This window comes from Stegostoma tigrinum, chromosome 1, assembly GCF_030684315.1.
Source record: "Stegostoma tigrinum isolate sSteTig4 chromosome 1, sSteTig4.hap1, whole genome shotgun sequence".
In the NCBI taxonomy this organism is placed as follows: Eukaryota; Metazoa; Chordata; class Chondrichthyes; order Orectolobiformes; family Stegostomatidae; genus Stegostoma; species Stegostoma tigrinum.
Genome location: NC_081354.1, coordinates 37,627,415 through 37,647,761, shown reverse-complemented (window position 1 = coordinate 37,647,761; position 20,347 = coordinate 37,627,415). Strand labels below are relative to the sequence as shown.

Here is a 20,347-nt window from a genome sequence, read left to right as displayed (position 1 = left end):
GATGCAGGTATCTCTGCAAGTCATCTGTTGGGCCATAGCTTATGTTCATCCAACGGAGAGGCCAAATGCTATTTACCACTGAATGCTTAATTGTCATTGGAGCCGAAATGGATGGGGGTGCAGAAACCTGAGTTGTTCACTTGGCAGTGAACATCATCTTACTGCTTTCAAGACCCACTGTTGTCACACAATTTTCTCATTCTCCATGGCATGCCACTTTCTCTTAGTGCATTTTTGGGTTGTGGGCATTGCTGGCTGGGCCAGATTAGTTGCCCGTCCCTAATACCTTTAAGGAGGTGGTGGTGAGGTGCTTTCTTGAACCACTACAGTTCGTTTTGTGCAAAAACACCCACAATACCATTTTGTATGTACATGTCTATATCCCTTTTAAGTATAAAGACCTAATGTTGGAGCCCAGAAGGACCTGGTGGGCTTTCGAACTTGCTTCCTATAAAATTCGGCATTTTATACATGCATGCAAATATGATGAGCTGAGAAGGATGTAATTGAATGGGAAAATCCAACCTGTCCAAAGTAGACATCCTTCCCACTTTCGGGCCCATCATAACATTTCTCCTTGGAAGAGAAATTGACACCTCTTATGCTGCTAAGAGTTCTTGTTGTTAGTAAGGGTATTTTTGGGTCAGTTAGCTTTTTTCTATTCATTCATGAGCTTTGGGCATAGCTGGCTAGACCAGTACTTTTTGCCCTTCCCTAATTTGTTGCGGCAGGCTGTCTTCTTGAATTGTTGTAGATCATTTGATGTAAGTTGACACAATGCTATGAGGCAATGAGTTCCAAAGAACAGCAATATATTTCCAAGTCAGGATGGTGAGTGGCTTGAGGTGAACTTGGAAGGTGGTGGTTTTCCCATGTATCTGCTGCCCATGTCCTTCTCAATGGTAGTTGTTGAGAGTTTGGAAGGTGCTGTCTAAGGAACCTTGGTGAATTGCTGATCTGCATCATGTAGATGGTAGACACTGCTGATACTGAGCATCGGGGGATGGTGAAGGAAGTCGATATCTGTGATATGGTGCCAATCAAGTGAGCTGTTTTGTTCTGGCTTCTTCAGTAATGTTGGAGCTGCACTCATCCAGGCAACTGAGAAGTATTCCAACACACTCCTGACTTGTGACTTGTAGGTGGTGGACAGTTGGGGAGTCAGGAGCTGAGTTACACGTTGAAGGATTCCTAGCCTCTATCCTGCTCTTATAGCCACAGTATTTAAATGGATAGTTGGGTTTCTGATCAATGGTAACCCCCAGGATGATGTTAGTAGAGGATTCAGTGATAGTAATGCCATCTATTGTCATTTGGCAATGATTAGAATGCTCTTTTGTTGGAAATGTTCATTGCCTGGAATATGTATGATGCAAATGTTATTTGCCACTTGTCAGCCCAAGCTTGGAAATCGTTGACGTCTTTTGCAATTGAATATGGACTGCTTCAATATCTGTGGAGTTATGAATGATGCTGAACATTATGCAGCCATCACCGAACATTCCCACTTCTATCCTTACGTTTGAGGAAACGTCATTGATGAAGCAGCTAAAGATGGCTGGAGCTGGGACAGTCATCTGAGGAGCTCCTGGGAAATGTCCTGGAGTAAAAAACATTGATCTCCAATAACCACAACTATTCCCCTTTTATGCCAGATATGACTCTGAGCGGTGGAGTGTTTTCTCTCTTTTTCCCATTCATTCCAGTGTTGCTAGAGATTCTTGATGCCACACTAGGTCAAGTGTGCCTTGATGAAGGACAGTCATTCGCACCTTACCTCTAGAATTCAATTCTTTTGTTCACATTTTAACAAATGAGGTCAGGAGCTGAGTGGCCCCGATAGAACCCAAGCTAAGTGTGTGCAAGTTATTACTAAGCAAGCATCACTTTTTGGCACTGTTACTTACACCTTCTGTTGCTTTGCTGATAATTGCGAGTAGATTGACAGAGTGGTAGTTGGTTCTGGATTTGTCCTTTATTTGTGTACAGGTTATATCTGGGCTGTTTTCCACATTGTTGGTTGATGCCAGTTGTAACTTATTGGAACAGCTTGGATAGGAGCACAGCAAGTTCTTAAAAGCATATTGAATATTGTTAGGGCCTGTAGCCTTTGCAGTATCCAGTATTGGTGTCATGTGGAGAGATTCAAATTGGATGTAGTCTGGCATCTGTAACGCTGACAACATCTGAAGGACACTGAGGCAGCTAGTAAGTTTTTTTTAATGTAAAATTTTTGTTCAGGAGCTTATGTTTTCTTATGGGAAAGTAGGTTTTTATTTGGAATGCTGTTTTTACAACACAAGAGTAAATGCAGTATAGCTATGATATGATTTAACATTTTAAAATCTAATTTATGTTGCGCTTTTTCTCAATTAACATAATGAATACAAAAAAAGACCAATATGCAAGAACAGAACATCTTCTTTAAGTAGAAATTGTCTTCTCAGTCTGGTGTCTTCTTGTGGATATGTTGTTGCATCTCTTCCTGCCATTTGAGACAGTAGTAATCATTTATATTTGGTGGGATGTTGTGGAAAGTGAGTTGGAAGTGCTGTCATTATTCTTATTACCTCATTTATATCAAGTGAACTAGGGTGTTAGTTGACCTTCTTTGGGAAGCTAATTCAGATTAAAATTTCTTGATGAAAAATTGAGATAGCAGCCTCCTGCATGAATCCCAGGGCTTGGGAAACCTGAGAGTTGTAGGGTGGTAGGCAAAATCGTATCAAGCACTGTATGCATTAGGATGAGCAAGCATAATCAGCCCAGTCTCCAAACGACTCTTTAGGGATCATGCAGTAAAACTCCCAGAATATCTATTGAAACAGGTTGGGGTGATTAATGTTGTACAAGGTAGTTGGTCTAAAAGGACTACATGTAATTTGGAAGCTTTGGAATAGCTCCACCTACTGGCATATAAATTACTGTTTCTGAAAGGAACCAGTCAGTTTATTGCTGATTGGGGATAATGGGAACTGCAGATGCTGGAGAATCCAAGATAATAAAATGTGAGCATGGATGAACACAGCAGGCCAAGCAGCATCTCAGGAGCACAAAAGCTGACGTTTCGGGCCTAGACCCTTCATCAGAGAGGGGGATGGGGTGAGGGTTCTGGAATAAATAGGGAGAGAGGGGGAGGCGGACCTCAGATGGAGAGAAAAGAAGATAGGTGGAGAGAGTTTAGGTGAGGAGGTAGGGAGGGGACAGGTCAGTCCAGGGAAGATGGACAGGTCAAGGAGGTGGGATGAGGTTAGTAGGTAGATGGGGGTGCGGCTTGGGGTGGGAGGAAGGGATGGGTGAGAGGAAGAACAGGTTAGGGAGGCAGAGACAGGTTGGACTGGTTTTGGGATGCAAGGGGTGGAGGGGAAGAGCTGGGCTGGTTGTGTGGTGCAGTGGGGGGAGGGGACGAACTCGGCTGGTTCAGGGATGTGGTGGGGGAAGGGGAGATTTTGAAGCTGGTGAAGTCCACATTGATACCATTGGGCTGCAGGGTTCCCAAGCGGAATATGAGTTGCTGTTCCTGCAACCTTCGGGTGGCATCATTGTGGCACTGCAGGAGGCCCATGATGGACATGTCATCTAAAGAATGGGAGGGGGAGTGGAAATGGTTGCAACTGGGAGGTGCAGTTGTTTGTTGCGAACTGAGTGGAGGTGTTCTGCAAAGTGGTCCCCAAGCCTCCGCTTGGTTTCCCCAATGTAGAGGGAGCCACACCGGGTACAGTGGATGCAGTATACCACATTGACAGATGTGCAGGTGAACCTCTGCTTAATGTGGAATGTCATCTTGGGACCTGGGATAGGGGTGAGGGAGGAGGTGTGGGGGCAAGTTTAGCATTTCCTGCGGTTGCAGGGGTAGGTGCCTGGTGTGGTGGGGTTGGAGGGCATTGTGGAGCGAACAAGGGAGTCACGGAGAGAGTGGTCTCTCCGGAAAGCAGACAGGGGTGGGGATGGAAAAATGTCTTGAGTGGTGGGGTCGGATTGTAAATGGCGCAAGTGTTGGAGGATGATGCGTTGTATCCAGAGGTTGGTGGGGTGGTGTGTGAGAATGAGGGGGATCCTCCTTGGGCGATTGTGACGGGGGCGGGGTGTGAGGGATGTGTTGCGGGAAATACGGGAGACGTGGTCAAAGGCGTTCTCGATCACTGTGGGGGGAAAGTTGCGGTCCTTGAAGAACTTGGACATCTGGGATGTACGGGAGTGGAATGTCTTATCGTGGGAGCAGATGCGGCGGAGGCGGAGGAATTGGGAATAGGGGATGGAATTTTTGCAGGAGGGTGGGTGGGAGGAGGTGTATTCTAGGTAGCTGTGGGAGTCGGTGGGCTTGAAACGGACATCTGTTACAAGCTGGTTGCCTGAGATGGAGACTGAGAGATCCAGGAAGGTGAGAGATGTGCTGGAGATTGCCCAGGTGAACTGAAGGTTGGGGTGGAAGGTGTTGGTGAAGTGGATGAACTGTTCGAGCTCCTCTGGGGAGCAAGAGGTGGCGCCGATACAGTCATCAATGTACCGGAGGAAGAGGTGGGGTTTGGGGCCGGTGTAGGTGCGGAAGAGGGGTAGAGTTTATTGCTGATTGTTAGTTCTACAGTCTTCAGCCATGTAGCATAAACTAATTGCTGTGTCTTAGGAGAGAACAATAGGTGAAGTCTTATAAAGGTCTGAATGAATTGGACTTTGGTTGGATTTGTGTGCAGAATTGTGGCAAATTCTTGATGTTGGGTGAATCTTTTATGGTTTTGCTAAACAGGCAAATTTGTTCTTATGCAATGGTGAATTGCAGGTTCAGGAGATTGTAACTTGTTAAATGCCTTATTGATGCCACAACACACTTCAGTAGTTTTAGATTCCAATTTCCCCAAACACTTCGATAAAGCTAGGTGTCAAGAATTCTCAACATGGAAGTTAAAGTGAGTACCTGGTAACTGCAGTCCACCACTTGCACTGAAAGATCTTCATGTTGGACACCTCGGAGAATACTTCATGGACCCTGGCCCCACACACCCTACATCCGCAGACATTGGCATCTGACATGTACCAGGCTGTAAGAATCGTTATGGCATATCTCTAATTTACTTACCATATGCTTCTGTATTTCAGTGCTACAGCTTGGGACGCACTGATGATTATCGTTATAATGCTGTTGCATCAGTAAGACAGCTTGACTAGCAGATTAATGTAGACTCAAAGCCAAGAGAGTTGTCATGGTTGTCAGTCATGTCAAGGAAGAGAGCCTTTGGTCAGGGGATGCCGACACAGTAAGTCATAGGTAGACTCTGATACGAGTCGAGGGCCTTAGACAAAGTCTTTTGACTGCTTGAATGGTCAGAGTCAACATACTCACCACATAAGAGGTCAGAAAGAAATTTTGTGCAGTTCACCGTCCGACTTGATTCTTTCTGCTCTATTGTGGGCTGTTTTTCTCCTGGAATGAGAGCAAGTGGGCGTTAAGGGAGTTGAAAATGAGTGCATAACTTTTACTTTTGGTACAGATGGGGAGGTGCCCTGAGCGAGTGAGTGGGCAATGCGGAGGGCATGCAGGGATAATGAACTGTTGGGAGTCACAGTGGGTAACAGTGACTGAGGGAAGATGTTGCAGTTAATAGTGAGACTCATAGAGACTTGATGATGGACTGCCTATGTTAGAAATGGTTACCAGGACATTTGATGTGGGACTAATTGACACTTAGAAGATGTCTGCTAGTTTCATTAAAGAGGTTTTGTCATTTCTTAAAACAGCAAGCTGTTTGAGAGTAATACATGTTAATGTAAATTTCAAGCATTATTTAGAAGAGTATTTCATGTTGGCATGCTGTTCGAACTATAAAGATAGCATTTGAAACATATCAAAAAACATTCTAGGACATGTTTGAGACCGCCAGTGCTGGCAATATTTATTCTGGAAATTTTCAGAAGTGACATGCTTTTCAATCTTACTGCTCTATTTCATTCACCTAGAAGTGACCTGCTTTTCAATCCCACTGCTCTACTTCATTTACCAAGAAGGTGGCATGATTGTTCAGTTGTTAGCACTGCTGCCTCACAGCGCCGGGGCCTGAGTTTGATTCCCCCTCGGGCAACAGTCTGTGGAATTTGCATATTCTCCTCATGTCTGCGTGGGTTTCGTCCAGGTACTCCAGTTTCCTCCCACAGTCTAAAGATATGCAGGCTAGATGGATTGGCCAGGCTAAATTACTGATAGTGTTCAGGGATGTATAGATTAGGTGGGTTATAGGGGTATGAGTCTAGATGGGATGCTCTGAGGGTCGGTGTGAACTTGTTGAGCGGAAGTGCCTGTTTCCACATTTTTAGAGATTCTAAGGATATGGATTCTATGAATTCTGTTCTTTCTATGAAGAGTAGGTGCTCTTGTGTTTACTTGATCTTGGGATATTGGTATTGCTGGCAAGGTCAGTGTCTATTACCTATTCCAAATTGTCCTCAAGAAGGAGGTGGTGAGATGCATTCTCTAAGGCCTTTTAGTGTTGGTACTGCCACAGTGCTGTTAGGAAGGGAATTTGAACAAGTGCTAATGAAGGAATTGCAAATAGTGCCAAGTAGGAATGGTGAATGACATGGCGGAGAAATAGCAGAGGATAAATTTGACAGGTGCATGCTAGTCTTAACCTTTAGTGGTAGACGGCATACGTTTGGAATAGGCTGTCAAAGGAGGCTTGATGAATTGCTGTAGTACATCTTGTAGACAGTACATATCCCTGCCACTGTGCACTAAAGTTGGAGGGAATGTCTATTTCAGATGGTGGATGAGGTGCCAATCAAGTGGGCTGCTTTGTCTAGAATGGTGTCAAGTTTCTGAAGTTGCACTCACCCACATAAGGGGAAACTATTATATCACACTTCTAGTATTTCTAGTAGGATGTAGACAGTCAATGGGTAGTCAGGAGGTGAGCTTGTCACACAATTTCCAGTCCCTGATTTGCTTTTGTAGTTACAATAGTTTTGTGACTTGTCCAGTTACCTTTTTGGTGAATGGTAATTTTCCCCCACAGTAGATGGTGATTCAGTGATGATAATACCATTGAATATTACTGGGAGATTGTTAGATTCTCTCTTCAATATGGCCATTATCTTGTGACATAAATGCCACTTACATCATCAGCATCAGGCTAGATCCCCTTCTGTGTGGTCAACAAAGATATTGGATATGAGGCCAGGCAAAATAGTTGGTGCAAGCGAAAGGGACAGGAGAAAATGGAAGATGAACATGGATCTTCCCACTTGTAGGTATAGAGCAACTCTTCTTCTTAACCTCCACCACCAAAACCTTAAGGATCTATGCACCATCTCTACTGGTCCCTAAAGCATGCTCAGTGCGCTGCTGAGAGTCAGCCAGAGCACTCAGCACCTCTAGTGGAAGTGTATGTGAGGAACCCAAATATACAATTCTGCAAAAAATGCACTTAATCAGCACTTGAGTCCTGCATTTGTCAATGTCTGGTTTAGCACTTCCAGACAAGTTCAAATTAAAGTAATTAGTAGTTAGGACCAAATTTGTGTGCTGAATCCAGACTTTTACCTAATTTTCAGTCAAAATAAACTTTATTGAATAAATGTATTTTTAAAAAAACCCAAATTGACTTTTACCTATGATTAAAATGTAGCATGACTCAATATTAATACTTCACAAATATGTCATTGTCGTTATTCATCCATCGTGCTGCTGCCTAGGCCATCATTTATTGCCCATCCCTAGTGCCCTTAAGATTGTAGGACTGGAAATTGTGGTCTTTTTTAAAACAGCATGCTTTTAATATTCCAAATTTAGTATCTCCTGTAATTTAATATTTTGTATTTTGGTATTTAACAGTATTACAGTAATAACCAGCCTTCTACCAGTGTAAACAAAAGATATGTCAGCCACCACGTTACCCTATTACGAGTGCAAATTTTTTGTAAACAAGATGAATTTGTTCTTAGAAAGAATGAAAACTAACCTTCAGATGGAGGTGGGCAACAGGTCAGTAGTCATCCAAAGCCATGAATTTTGTCCCATGGTCAATGGCCAAAATGATTTAAACAATTGATTGCTAGGGTGTAAGTTACCATCTCCTAGAAATAGAGTATATCTACAAATGCTCAGAGACAGAGGTCAGTCCTCATGGGCTGTTCTTGTACAGTAGTCCTCATCAGGTAGTCCTTGGAAAGCTGTTTTCTCCAGATGTAAGAGCGACCAGAAGAAGATCCAGGGCAGATTTCTCTAATACCTTGACTAGAGAACAGGATTCCGCTTTCAAATTTTAATAAAACCAATACCGTCTGGGCCAACAGCCTGCTTGTCTTCTGGTACCAAAGAACAATCCCCAATTATCATGGTTGTATACTTTCCTTTATCTAATCAACTAATGTGTCAAATCTAGACTTCTGCTTCTTAACAAACTCTAAACTGCTGCAGATTGTTGACTGCCAATATTAGGTCACTGATCAAATCCCCTGCCAAAATCATCAGTAGTGAGCTGTGTTCTTGAACCACAGTAGTGGATGTTGGGATAAATTCATCCTAACATTGTTGTTGCCGTGCATTTGTAGCTGGTACATGTTGCTACCACTGTGCATAAGTGGTGCAGAAGGTGAGTGTTGAAGGTGTTGGATAGGTGCCAGTTAAGCAGGTTGCTTTGTTTTGGATGGAGTTGAACGTCTGGAGTCTTATTGGTCCTACACTCATCCAGGCAAGTAGGAAATAATCCATTGCACTCTTGACTTGTGTTTTGTCAATGTTGACAGGCTTCGAGGAGTCCAAAGGTCAGTTACTCAGTGCAGATCTCCCAGCATCTGACTTGCTCTTACATCCATAGTTTATTTATGGCTGGTCCTGTTCAATTTCTGGTCATGGTAATGTCCAGAAACTTAGAAGCCTTGAAAATAGGATTGATCCTTTAAGCCTATTCTATTATTCAATATGAACATGATTGATTATTCAACTCAGTACCCTGTTCCAGCTTTCTCCACATATCCTTTAGCTCTAAGGACTATATTCTAACTCCTTGAAAGCATTCAATGTTTTGGTCTCAGTCAGAATTTCACAGGCTCACACTCTCAGGATGAAGAAATTTCTCCTCATATCAGTCCTAAATAACTTACCCTGAATCCCTAGACTGTGATCTGGTTTCTGGACTCCCCGCTCACGAAGAACATACTTCCTGCATTTAGCTTGTCTAGCCCTGTTAAATTTTATGTGCTTTTATGAGATTCCTCCGCTCATTCTTCTAAACTCCAGTGAATATAGTCCTAACTAATCCAATCTCTCTATATGTTTGTTCTACTATAACAGGAATCAGTCCGGTACACCTATGTTGTAGTCCGTCCATAACTGGAACATCCTTCCTCAGATAAGGAGATCAAAACTGCACACTACTGCACATGTGGTCTCACCAAGGCCCCCTATACAATTGTAGAAAGACATTCCTGCTTCTGTACTTGAATCGTCTGGCTGTGTATGCAAACATACCATTTATCTCTTCACCATTTGTTGCACCTGCATGCTCACTTTGATTGGTGTACAAGAACACTCAGGACTTGTTGCACCTCCCTCTTCCCCAACCTATTACCATTCAGATAATAATCAACGTCTTGTTTTTGCTACCAAAGTGGATAACCTCAAATTTATCCACATAATGCTTCATTTTCCATGCATCTGCCTACTCACTCAATTTGTCCAAATCACACAGAAGTATCTCTGGATTCTTGTTGCAGCTCACCCTCCTGCCCTGTTTTATGTCAAAGTAGAGACTTGGAAATAGTGCATTTGGTTCTTGCATCAAAATCATTGATATATTTTGTGGCTAACTGGGGTTCAAGCACTGATCCCTGTGTCTCTGGCCATCACTCCGAAAAAGACCCACTTATTTCTACTCTTTGTTTCCTGTCTGTCAACCAGTTCTCTATACATGCCAGTACACTACCACCGATGCTATGTGTTTTAATTTACAAGTTAATCTCTCATGTGGAATATTGTCAAAAGCGTTCTGAAAATCCACATTAACCACATCCACTGACTCCTTATCAACTCTACATCTCGTATACTCTCAAAATTTGACTATATTTGCCAAGCATGATTTCCCTTTTGTAAATCCATCCTGACTCTGTCCAGTAGAGTTTTCCACTGTTTTTAGTTTTTAAATCTTGATATTCGACTCTCGCATTTTCCCCTCAATATTGATGTTAGTCTGATTGGTTTATCATTGCCGGTTTCTTTCTACCTTTTTTAAATAGTGGACTTGCATTAACTACTCCATAGCAGCCATTCCAAAGTCTGTAGAATGTTGAAAGTTGTCCATCAGTGCATCCAGTATCTCTAGACCCATTTCCTTAAGTACTCTGGGATGTAGATTGTCAGGCCCTAGGGATTTGTCAGTCTTTACTCCTATCAAATTCCCCACCTCCACTTCCCTACTAATACTGATTTCGCTCAGTTCTTCCCTTTCAGTAACCCCTATGTTCTCCAACATTTTTAGGGAGTTATTTGTGTTTTTTTTTGTGAAGACATAACTAACATATGTATTTAATTGGTTTTTCATCCCTCTGTTCTCCATTATAGCTTCACCTGTTTTTGACTGTAAATGACCCATATTTGCATTCATTAATATTTTTCTCTTCACGTACCTCCAGACATTTTTACAATCAATTTGTATATTCCTTGTGAACTTACTCTCGTATACTCTATTTCCCCTTTAATCAATCCCTTTGTGTTCTTTTGTTGAACTTGAAACTGCTCCCAATCTTCAAGTCTGCTGTTTTTTCTTGGCCAATTTTTATGTTTGTTCCTCGAACTAATACTATCCCTAATTTTCCTTGCCACTTCCCTGTTTTTGTTTCTCTACCACACAAGAATGGACAGTTCAATTCTGATTAAGAGTCACCGGACTCAAAGCATTAGCTTTTCTTTCTTCACACAAATGCAGCCAATGCTGCTAAGTTTTGCCAGCAGTTTTTGTTTTGTTTCAGATCCCCAGAAATTGCAGCTGTTTGTTTTATTATTATATGAATGAATAATTGTTGCAGTTTCTCCATGCACTCTTTAAATGTTTGCATTGCCTATCCACTATCATCCCTCTAAGTAAAGTTCCTCAAATTGTCACAATCAGCTTGCACCTTTACCACTTTTATTTGGATTCAGGACCCTAGTCTCAGAATCAGCAACATTGCTATTCGTATTAATGAAGAACTCTATCATAGGACATTGCAGGGCTGCATAACTCGGGTCTGATCTGTTGGATGTTGTTTTACTTAGCTCTGTTTATTGTATGTTACTTACACTGCTTGGCTAGTAAGTAGTCCTAGTTTTTAAGCTTTATCATGTTGACTGTTATTTTTTATGTACACTTGGTGCTGCTTCTGGCACACCCTCTTCTTGCCTTTTCCATTGTATTACAATTCCTGTACATTCCAAGTTTAAATCTTGCCATACACAGTGACACTGTCATTCATTTGTTATGTTAACTGCAACTGGCTTGTTTGTTGTAAAAAGTAATAATGTAATCTCAAGTAATAATGCAAATTCAGATTTATGAAAATCGCATTAACCAAAACAGTACCATGCTCTTTCTTCAAATGTATGTACATCTACTTGTTCTTATCATTTCTTATTATTTCTTATCATTTATGACAATCACTTGTTCCATTTAAAAGAAACATGAAAAGAACACCATAAAGCCATCAAAAACACACCACTTTGTTTTGTTTTCAATCTGTCTGTTAATTTCCACTACTTCTGGAGCAGTAGGACAGCATTCTGCCTATTCCAGCCTTCTGCGATAACAAGGTGTAGAGCTGGATGAACACAGCAGGCCAAGCAGCATCAGAGGAGCAGGAAAGATGACGTTTTGGGCCCAGACACTTCTTCAGAAATGGGGGAGGGGAAGGGGGTTCTGAAATAAATAGGGAGAGAGGGGGAGGCAGATAGAAGATGGATAAAGGAGAAGATAGGTGGAGACGAGACAGACAAGTCAAAGAGGCGGGGTGGAGCCAATAAAGGTGAGTGTAGGTGGGGAGTTAGGGAGGAGATCGGTCAGTCCAGGGAGGACGGACAGGTCAAGGGGGCGGAATGTGGTTAGTAGGTAGGAGATGGGGGTGGGGCTTGAGATGGGAGGAGGGGATAGGTGGGAGGAAGGACAGGACAGGGAGGCGGGGACATGATGGGCTGGTTTTGGGATGCGGTAGTGGGGTGGGGGGGAGATTTTGAAGCTTGTGAAGTCCACATTGACACCAATGGGCTGCAGGGTTCCCAAGTGGAATATGAGTTGCTGCTCCTGCAACCTTTGGGTGACATCGTTGTGGCACTGCAAGAGGCCCAAGATTGACATGTAGTCTGAGGAATGGAAGGGAGAATTGAAATCTCTGTTCCAGCCTTCTGTCAGCTTCACACTAACCAAAATAGGTCTACACGATTAACTGTCAACTCATACTGTTGGTTGCATACTAGTTAAGGTACATGATATAGGCTGTGCTCCAAACTGTAGCTAAGGCTACAAATTCATTTGTTGGCAAATTATGATGCAAAACTGGATCTTGACATTTCGAACAGATAAATGCATTTTAAGATATGGTTGGACTTAAATTAAACACTTTCTAAAGAACAATTTCATTCTGTTTAGTTTCGTATTTGTATTTTCATCCTTTGTGTTCAGAACTGCAGGATTCCTGCGGGTTGGTAAATGTAACTTCAATAGTGAGAAGGGAGGAATAGACCTATTACTTATAGATGCTGTGAAGAAAGTAAAAACATTTCTGGTTTTGGAAACCTGAAGGACTAAGTAACCCTAGCAATACAAATTACTCAAGCTTTCAAACTACTTTTAGGTTTTAATTTTTACTAATGGCCTCAAATAAACTTCTGTCTCAACACGGCACCTCCATTTTTAACTGCAATTAGACAAGGAGTACACTCTATCGACAAAGTTTTAAGACTCAGTTACAACTGTTGCAATTAGAATTTATTTTAGTTACTATAATTACTTTCATGTTTTGTTTTTTGCTTTTTCCTAGGTAATAGCACAGCACCAGAATCTACTAATTTCGAATCCACAGAACGCAATAAACTTTACATTGCTTAGCAATGATAATGGCTTCCTGAACTACTACCCAAATTACTTTACACAAAGAACTCTGACTGCAAGGTTTCAGATGAACAATACAAAACCTCCACATGTGCAAATGGTTCGCAAACCAGTGCTCACTGTCATGGGATTGTTGGCTTTATTAGGTAAGATTTTTAACAAGATGTAATTTTTTTTCAAAATTCATCTTCCTTATAAGTTTATTGAAGTTAAAAATAGTAACCAGGGTTTTACTTTGTTTTATTTTTCTATCTGAAGATGAATCTAAGATTAATTCTGTGGTTAAATTATTTTGAATTGAATTTGAATAGCATTCAAGAGGGAAAAATGGAGAGAATAGGATCAACATGTTCCAGTGGAGAAAATATGTGGGATCGTATACAGCATTGGATTACAAGATAAAGGGACACTTATGGCAGATATTAAGGGCTCAAACAGCAGAAGCCCAGTGTAGTGATTGTAAGGAGGTCGGCCAGGTGGACATCATAGAATGTGTTCCCTGGTTGGACCAGATTAACAGCCCCAAACGGGGAGCCCTGGCTGTCAAATATGAACAGGAGTGTCAGAGATTCTGTTCACTCTGAGAGCTGGCTCTGTGGGACCTGGATCAGTGTCAAGGACTCTCCATGTGTAAATAAAGGATGACTTGCTTCTGTGGAGTTATTTCACTTGACACTATCAAATGTGCAAGAACAAACTTAAAAGGAAGATCAGGAGAGCTAAGATGAGATATGGAAAGCACACTGGCAGGGAAAATAAAGGAAAATCCAAAATTATTTTCCAGGTACATTAGGGATAAAAGAATAATGAGGGTAAGAGTAGAGTCTGTTAAGGACTACAGTGGTAATTTGTGCATGGAGCCAGAGAATGTTTCAGTTGAATACTTTGGGTCAGTGTTCAATCGTGAGAAGGATAATATGAGTATAGAAATCGGGGTGAAAGTCCATGATTCAATTAAAGCAATCAGCCTATGCAAAGAGTAGGTTATGAGTGGTCAGGCAGGCTGAAGAGTAGATACATTTCCAGGGCTGGATGAAATCTATCCCAGGCTGTTGAGTGAAGCAAAGGAGAAAAATTTTTCAATTCCCCTCTGGCCACAGGAGAAGTGCCTGAGGATTGGAGGACCGCCAATGTGGTATTGCTGTTCCAGATGCAGAAATGGATAAACCAGGACTAGTCAGTCTAACCTTGGTGGTGGAAAAGCTATTGAAAGTATTTCTGAGAGACAAAATTAATTTACTTTAGGCAGGACAGCTATTAATCAAACACAGATAGCACATTTATTAAGGGAGCTCATGTCTGAACTTGCTTGTTTGAACTTTTTGAGAAGGTGACCAGGTGTGTAGATGAGAGTAATGCTTTTGAAATGGTCTACTTGAACTTCAGCAAGATTTTTAATAAGATCCTGCATGGGATACCAATAGCAAAAGTATGAACCCATGAGATCCAAAGAAATTTGACAAATTAGATCCAAAACTGCCTGTGTTGCAAGATGCAGAGGGCAATGGTTGAGGGGTGTTTTTCTGTGTTCACTGGGGTCCCACAAGGATTGTTTGTGGTTTGTATAGATGACTTAGACCTGAATGTAAGAGAGTTGATCAGTAATTGGTGAGGCGGTAAATAGTGAGAAGGATAACCTCAGACAACAAGAGGATATAGGCAGGCATGACACATGGGCTGATCTATGGCAAATGGAATTCAGTTCAGATAAATGTGAAATGACGCACTTGAGAAGGATAAACAAGGCACGGGAATACATGATGAATGATAGGACCTCAGGAAACTCTGAGAATCAGAGGGACCTTGGGGTGTGTATCCACTGGTCCCTTAAGGTAACAGGACAGGTGGATAAAGTGGTTAAGAAGGCACATGGTATATTTGCCTTTATTAGTTTAGGCACAGTTTAAGAGCATGGTAGTTCTCCTGGAACTGTATTAAACATTGGATAATCCACAGTTAGAGTGTTATGTCCAGTTCTGGAATCCACATTATATGAAGGATATGATAATGCTGCAGAGGAGATTTTCTAGGATGTTTTGTAAGCTAGAGAGTTCCAGTAATGAAGAGACATTGGATAGACTGTATTGGCTGTTTGCTTTGGAGAAAAGGAGATTGAGATGGAACATGATTGACTTTTGTAAGATACCAAGAGGCATAAAAGGATAGATAGAAAGAAACTCTTCCCCTTGATGGAGGGGATTAATTAACAAGGGGGCATAGATTTAAGCTAAGAGGCAGAAGGTTTGGAAGAAATGTGAGGGGGAGAAACATTTTCGCTTGGGGTGGTGGGAATCTGGAACTCACACTGCCTAAAGGGGTGGTAAAAGCAGAAATACACATAACATTTAAGAAATATTTAGGTGTGTACTTGTGATACCAAGGCATACAAGGCTAAGGGCCAAATGCAGGAGAATGGGATTAGAATAATTAAGTGGCTGTTTTTAAGTGACATGAACGTAATGGGCCAAAGCACCTTTTTCTGTGCTGTAGTTATCTCTGACTCTCATAACGAAAGAAGATAAAATAACTTTAAACATATTCCCAAACTTTGTGTACTTCATGACATGAGGGCTTTGCAACACAAACGTCATAGGATCTAACTTTTTTAAATACCTTGTGTGTATACCATATTGAATACCTTTTAGAAATCCAAATATATTATGTCTACTGGTTCTCCTTTCTCTATCCTACCTCTGATTTCTGGCAAGATGGTGGCAGGGTAAGACACTCCAATAAGAGTTGCTCTGCTCGCCAGTTCCTTTTCCATTTTCCTTTTTTTTCCTCCTCTTGTGAAACTTTCCTCCTGCCTCCCCCAAACTTTTAACTACCCCCTACTTGAAGCTAAGGGTGACAAATCACACTTGGAGACTGGTTGGGACCTGCGTACACAGGCCATGTCCTGCAGCAGCAGCAAAGTGAGTGCGGACCAAATCATGAACCAAATTCCCGGAGGGACGTCAGCAGACCGAGCATGGCCAGCTGAGTCCCGGAGAAATGGCAGCAGATGTGTCTCAACTACTGGAGCTGCATGAAGTGAGGCAAATCCAGGTATGGGCAACTTACTTTGTTGCCACAAAGTGCCGTTGAGGATCGGACTTGAGGCTGGAGTAATGCGGGACAGAGTAATACAGTTACTGGACTGTAACTTAAATTCTTTTCACAACGTTATAAGTACCTAATTCCTAATTCCTTCTCAGACACTTTAAGTGATGCTTATGCTTTTTTTTAAATCCCCATTTGTATAACAAAGCTATATTTTCTTTACTGTGAAGATTTCTACCTACATACTTGTACTTAAGATGACACCATTAAAAGGCAGCCATTGTAAAAACTTTTCACTGTATTCTTGTACTTCTGTACTGGAGTACAAGTGACAATAAAGGATATTCAATGTTCAGTAATAAATTTGTCAGGCATAATTTCCCCTCCATGAAGCAATGCTGACTCTGCTTGACTATATGATGGATTTCTAAATGCTTTACAATTGTACCCTTTAAAATAGATTCAAACATTTTCCCAGTCTCAGATGTGAAGGGAACTGACTTATAGATACTTTTTTTTTGTTTCCCTCCCTTTTGGGATGAGGATGTTACATGGCAGTTCTCCAATCCTCTGAAACATCTCCAGAATTTAAGAGTTGTTGCATGCACCATCTCTGTAGCAACTTCCTTTCAAATCTGAGGATGCGAGCCATTGGATCCAGAGATTATTGCTATTTAGCCCCATTAGTTTCCCTAACAGTTTTTCTCAAATAATATTTGAGTTTAGTTCCCCCAGCCCCTTGATTATTTTAATATTTTTGAAATGCTATTGGTGTCCATTTGGTGAAGGTGTAATCGACATAGTCTCAGAGAACCAGAGCGCTGCTCTCTCACTGGAGAGACAACTGGGGTGCAGTTAACCTGAGGGTCACCACAGGTCAGGCAAGGGATGAAGTTGAGAAGGCAGGACCTTCGTGGTAGCCTGGCCAGTGCGGGAATTGAACCTGTGCAGCGGGGGACCACCTATGCCCAGATCGCTGGCAGGGGCAATGCTGGGCCAGACCCCCCGGAGGAGAGGAAGGCACCAGGGCCCTGCAAGGACCCCACTAATGTGCAGGAGGGCCAGATCGTGCAGGAGGGCCCAGCCCCGCAGGATGGGCCCGAGGCCAGCAAAGCGCCTCTGCAGGCTCTGCTCCCCCCCAACAACTCGGAGTCGATGGAGGCGACCCAGGGGAGTGGACGACGGTCCGGAAAGCGAGGAGGAAGGTGCGTCGGCGGGCCCAGGAACCGCAACCATCAGGCGGGAAGAGGCAGCTACAGGGGGGCTATAAGAGCTCCACTGACAAGGGGGATTCGGAGAGGGCCGGCCCGAAGCAGAAGTTAAAGATCTTGAGGGAGAAGGAAAGCAGCACCACGCTTCCAGGTGACGGGAGGCGTCCTGAGGCTCCCTCCGACACCCAGTCAAGTGCCGCTGGGGCACTGGAGGGCCCCCCCCGGAACTTCCAGGCGGGAAGGAGGAAACAGCGTGTCCCTAGCCTGACCCAGAGCCGGACCCTCCTGCCTCCGTACCCCTGACGGGGGGATGCCACCCGGAAGGCAGCACGGATGGTTTCCTCAGCCCGGAGAGCGTCCAGCAGTTAGCCCGGGCAATGGGGATGAAGGGACAGATAGAGGGGCTGGACCTTGGACTTGGGGAGGGTACTGCGGTCACTGCCCACAATGGGGGTACGAGTTGCGAGCATTAATGTGCGCAGTGTCAAGTCCACCGCAAGATGTGTATCCACGTTGGCCTACCTGACCACCATCAAGGCGGACCTCCTGTTTCTGCAGGAGTGCGGGATACCGCACCTTGGCAGGTACAGGAAATGGCCCAGCGCCTGGACCTGTGGGCCTTCGATCTGGTCGGGGGGGGGGGTTAACGACTGTCGCTCCTCGGGCCTGGCTATTCTGCTGCGGGGGCGCGACTTCACCATCTCTCAAGTTCAGGAGGTGGTGGGGGGGGCGCCTCCTAGTGGCTGACGTCACCTACAGGAACGCTCCCCTGAGGCTGATCAACATGTACGCCCCAGCGGTACGGAGTGAGCGGTTGGCCGTGCTGCAGCAGCTTCCAGCCGTGCTGCAGCGGCTTCCAGCCCTGCTGGCCACGTCCAGGCTGGTCATCCTGGGCGGAGACTTCAACTGCATCTTCGATGCAGATGGAAGATCCGGTGTGGGGACAGCGGGTGGAGGGAGTCAACTGGACTTCACGTCCAGATTCCTGATGGGCACGGTGAAGGACGCCAAGCTGCTCGACGTCTTCAGCACCCCTGCAGACGGAGCGCAGCGGAGGTACACCTGGTCGCGGCCGGACGGATCTATTCGCTCAAATATAGACTTCCTGTTTGTGTCACGGGCGTTCTCGGTCAGGTCCACCGGCGTCGAGCCGGTGTTCTTCTCTGACCACTGCCTCCTTCTGGCCAACTGTCACTTACAGGACGACCAGCCGGCCGGCAAGGGGTCGTGGAAGCTCAACACGACTCTGTTGACCCCAGAGAACGTCGAGGGGCTTAAGAGGGGGTATGCCGGTTGGAGAACTGTGAAACCCCTCTTTGAGTCTCCGGGCGACTGGTGGGAGACAGTGAAGGAGAACATCAAGAGGTTCTTTGTCCTCAAGGGCGTTCGGAAGGCGAGAGAGAGGCTGGGAAAGCAGTCGCGACTCCAGAAAAGGGTGCAGAACCTGCTCCTTCTGCAGTTGATGGGGGTCGATGTCACGGAGGATCTCCGCGAGGTGAGGGGCCAGCAAGCCTCGCTCTTCGCCGCGGAGGCCTCCAGGATAATCTTCCGGTCCAGGGTCTGCTCCGTGGAGCAGGACGAGACATGCTTGCGTTTCTTCTTTCAGAAGGTGCACAAAGAGAGCTCTGTGCTTAGCTGGCTGAAGGAGGACGACGGCTCGGTGACGTCGTTTCGGCCCGACATTTTGAGGATCAGCAGATCCTTCTATGCCGGACTGTACGACACGAAGCCCACGGACAGCACGGCCTCCGAGTCGTTCCTGTCATCTATCACGGAGGTCTTAGACAACAGCACGAGGGAGTGGCTGGACCGGCCGATATCCCTGGACGAGCTGATCGGAGCCCTCACGTCCTTGGAGAGGAATAGAACTCCCGGGAGCGTTGGCTTACTGGTCGAGCTGTATTCCGCTCTGTGGGACCTGGTCAGCCAGGACTTGCTGGAGGTGTACGATAGTGCACTTCGGGCAGGGGAAATGTGCAAGTCCATGAGGAAGGGCATCATCCCCCTCATTTACAAGAGGAAGGGGGAGAGGGAAGAAATTAAGAATTGGCGTCCCATTTCACTATTGCACGTGGACTACAAAATCCTGGCCAAGGTCATAGCCAACCGGGTCAGGTCTGTCCTGGAGTCGGTGATTCACCCTGACCAAACCTGTGCTGTGCCGGGCAGGAAGATCGCTGAGAGCCTCGCACTCATCAGGGATACGATCGCCTACGTAGAGGACAGGCGGGTGGACACCTGCCTCGTCAGCCTGGACCAGGAGAAGGCCTTTGACAGGGTCTCTCATGCTTACATGAGGGACGTCCTCTCCAAATTGGGGTTCGGGGAGGGCATCCGCAATTGGATCCGGCTGCTCTACGCCAACATCGTTAGCACAGTCTCGATCAACGGGTGGGAATCGGACAGTTTTCCTTTCAGATCTGGAGTCAGGCAGGGCTGCCCGCTCTCTCCTGCCCTGTTCGTGTGCTGTGTGGAGCTCTTCGCCGCATCCATCAGAAAGGACGTGAGCCTGAAGGGCGTGACTATCCCAGGCAGTGGAGGCCGTCAGGTCAAGACCTCCCTATACATGGACAATGTCGCCGTCTTCTGCACCGATCGTCGGTCGGTGAGTAGACTGTTGGACATCTGTGGCCAGTTTGAACTGGCCTCGGGTGCCAAAGTCAACAGGGGTAAGAGCGAGGTCATGTTCTTCGGGAACTGGGACGACCGCTCCTTCATCCCCTTCACCGTCAGGACGGACTACCTGAAGGTGCTGGGTGTTTGGTTTGGAGCTGGGGCGTGTACTAAGACTTGGGAGGAGCGTATCACCAAATTGAAGCAGAAGCAGGGCAGGTGGACGCTCCGATCCCTCTCCATCGTGGGTCAGAACCTGGTTGTCAGGTGCGAGGGTCTTTCGATACTGTTGTATGTGGCGCAGGCCTGGCCTATTCCGTGGACCTGCGCCGCTGCGGTCACCCGGGCCATCTTCCACTTCATTTGGGGGTCGAGGATGGAGCGGGTCCGCAGGGACACCATGTACAAAGACCT

General features: G+C 44.8%; 1 protein-coding gene across 5 annotated transcripts in view; it reads left to right on the top strand.

The window, feature by feature from the left end:
• idua (alpha-L-iduronidase) overlaps positions 1-20,347 on the top strand; it is a 254,145-nt gene that overhangs the window by 197,580 nt on the left and 36,218 nt on the right. For all 5 annotated transcript variants that reach the window (XM_048521540.2, XM_048521453.2, XM_048521369.2 and 2 more), the window contains one exon: positions 12,997-13,213. In XM_048521540.2, the coding sequence (XP_048377497.1) occupies positions 12,997-13,213 (217 nt within the window). The remainder of the gene's footprint in view (positions 1-12,996; positions 13,214-20,347) is intronic.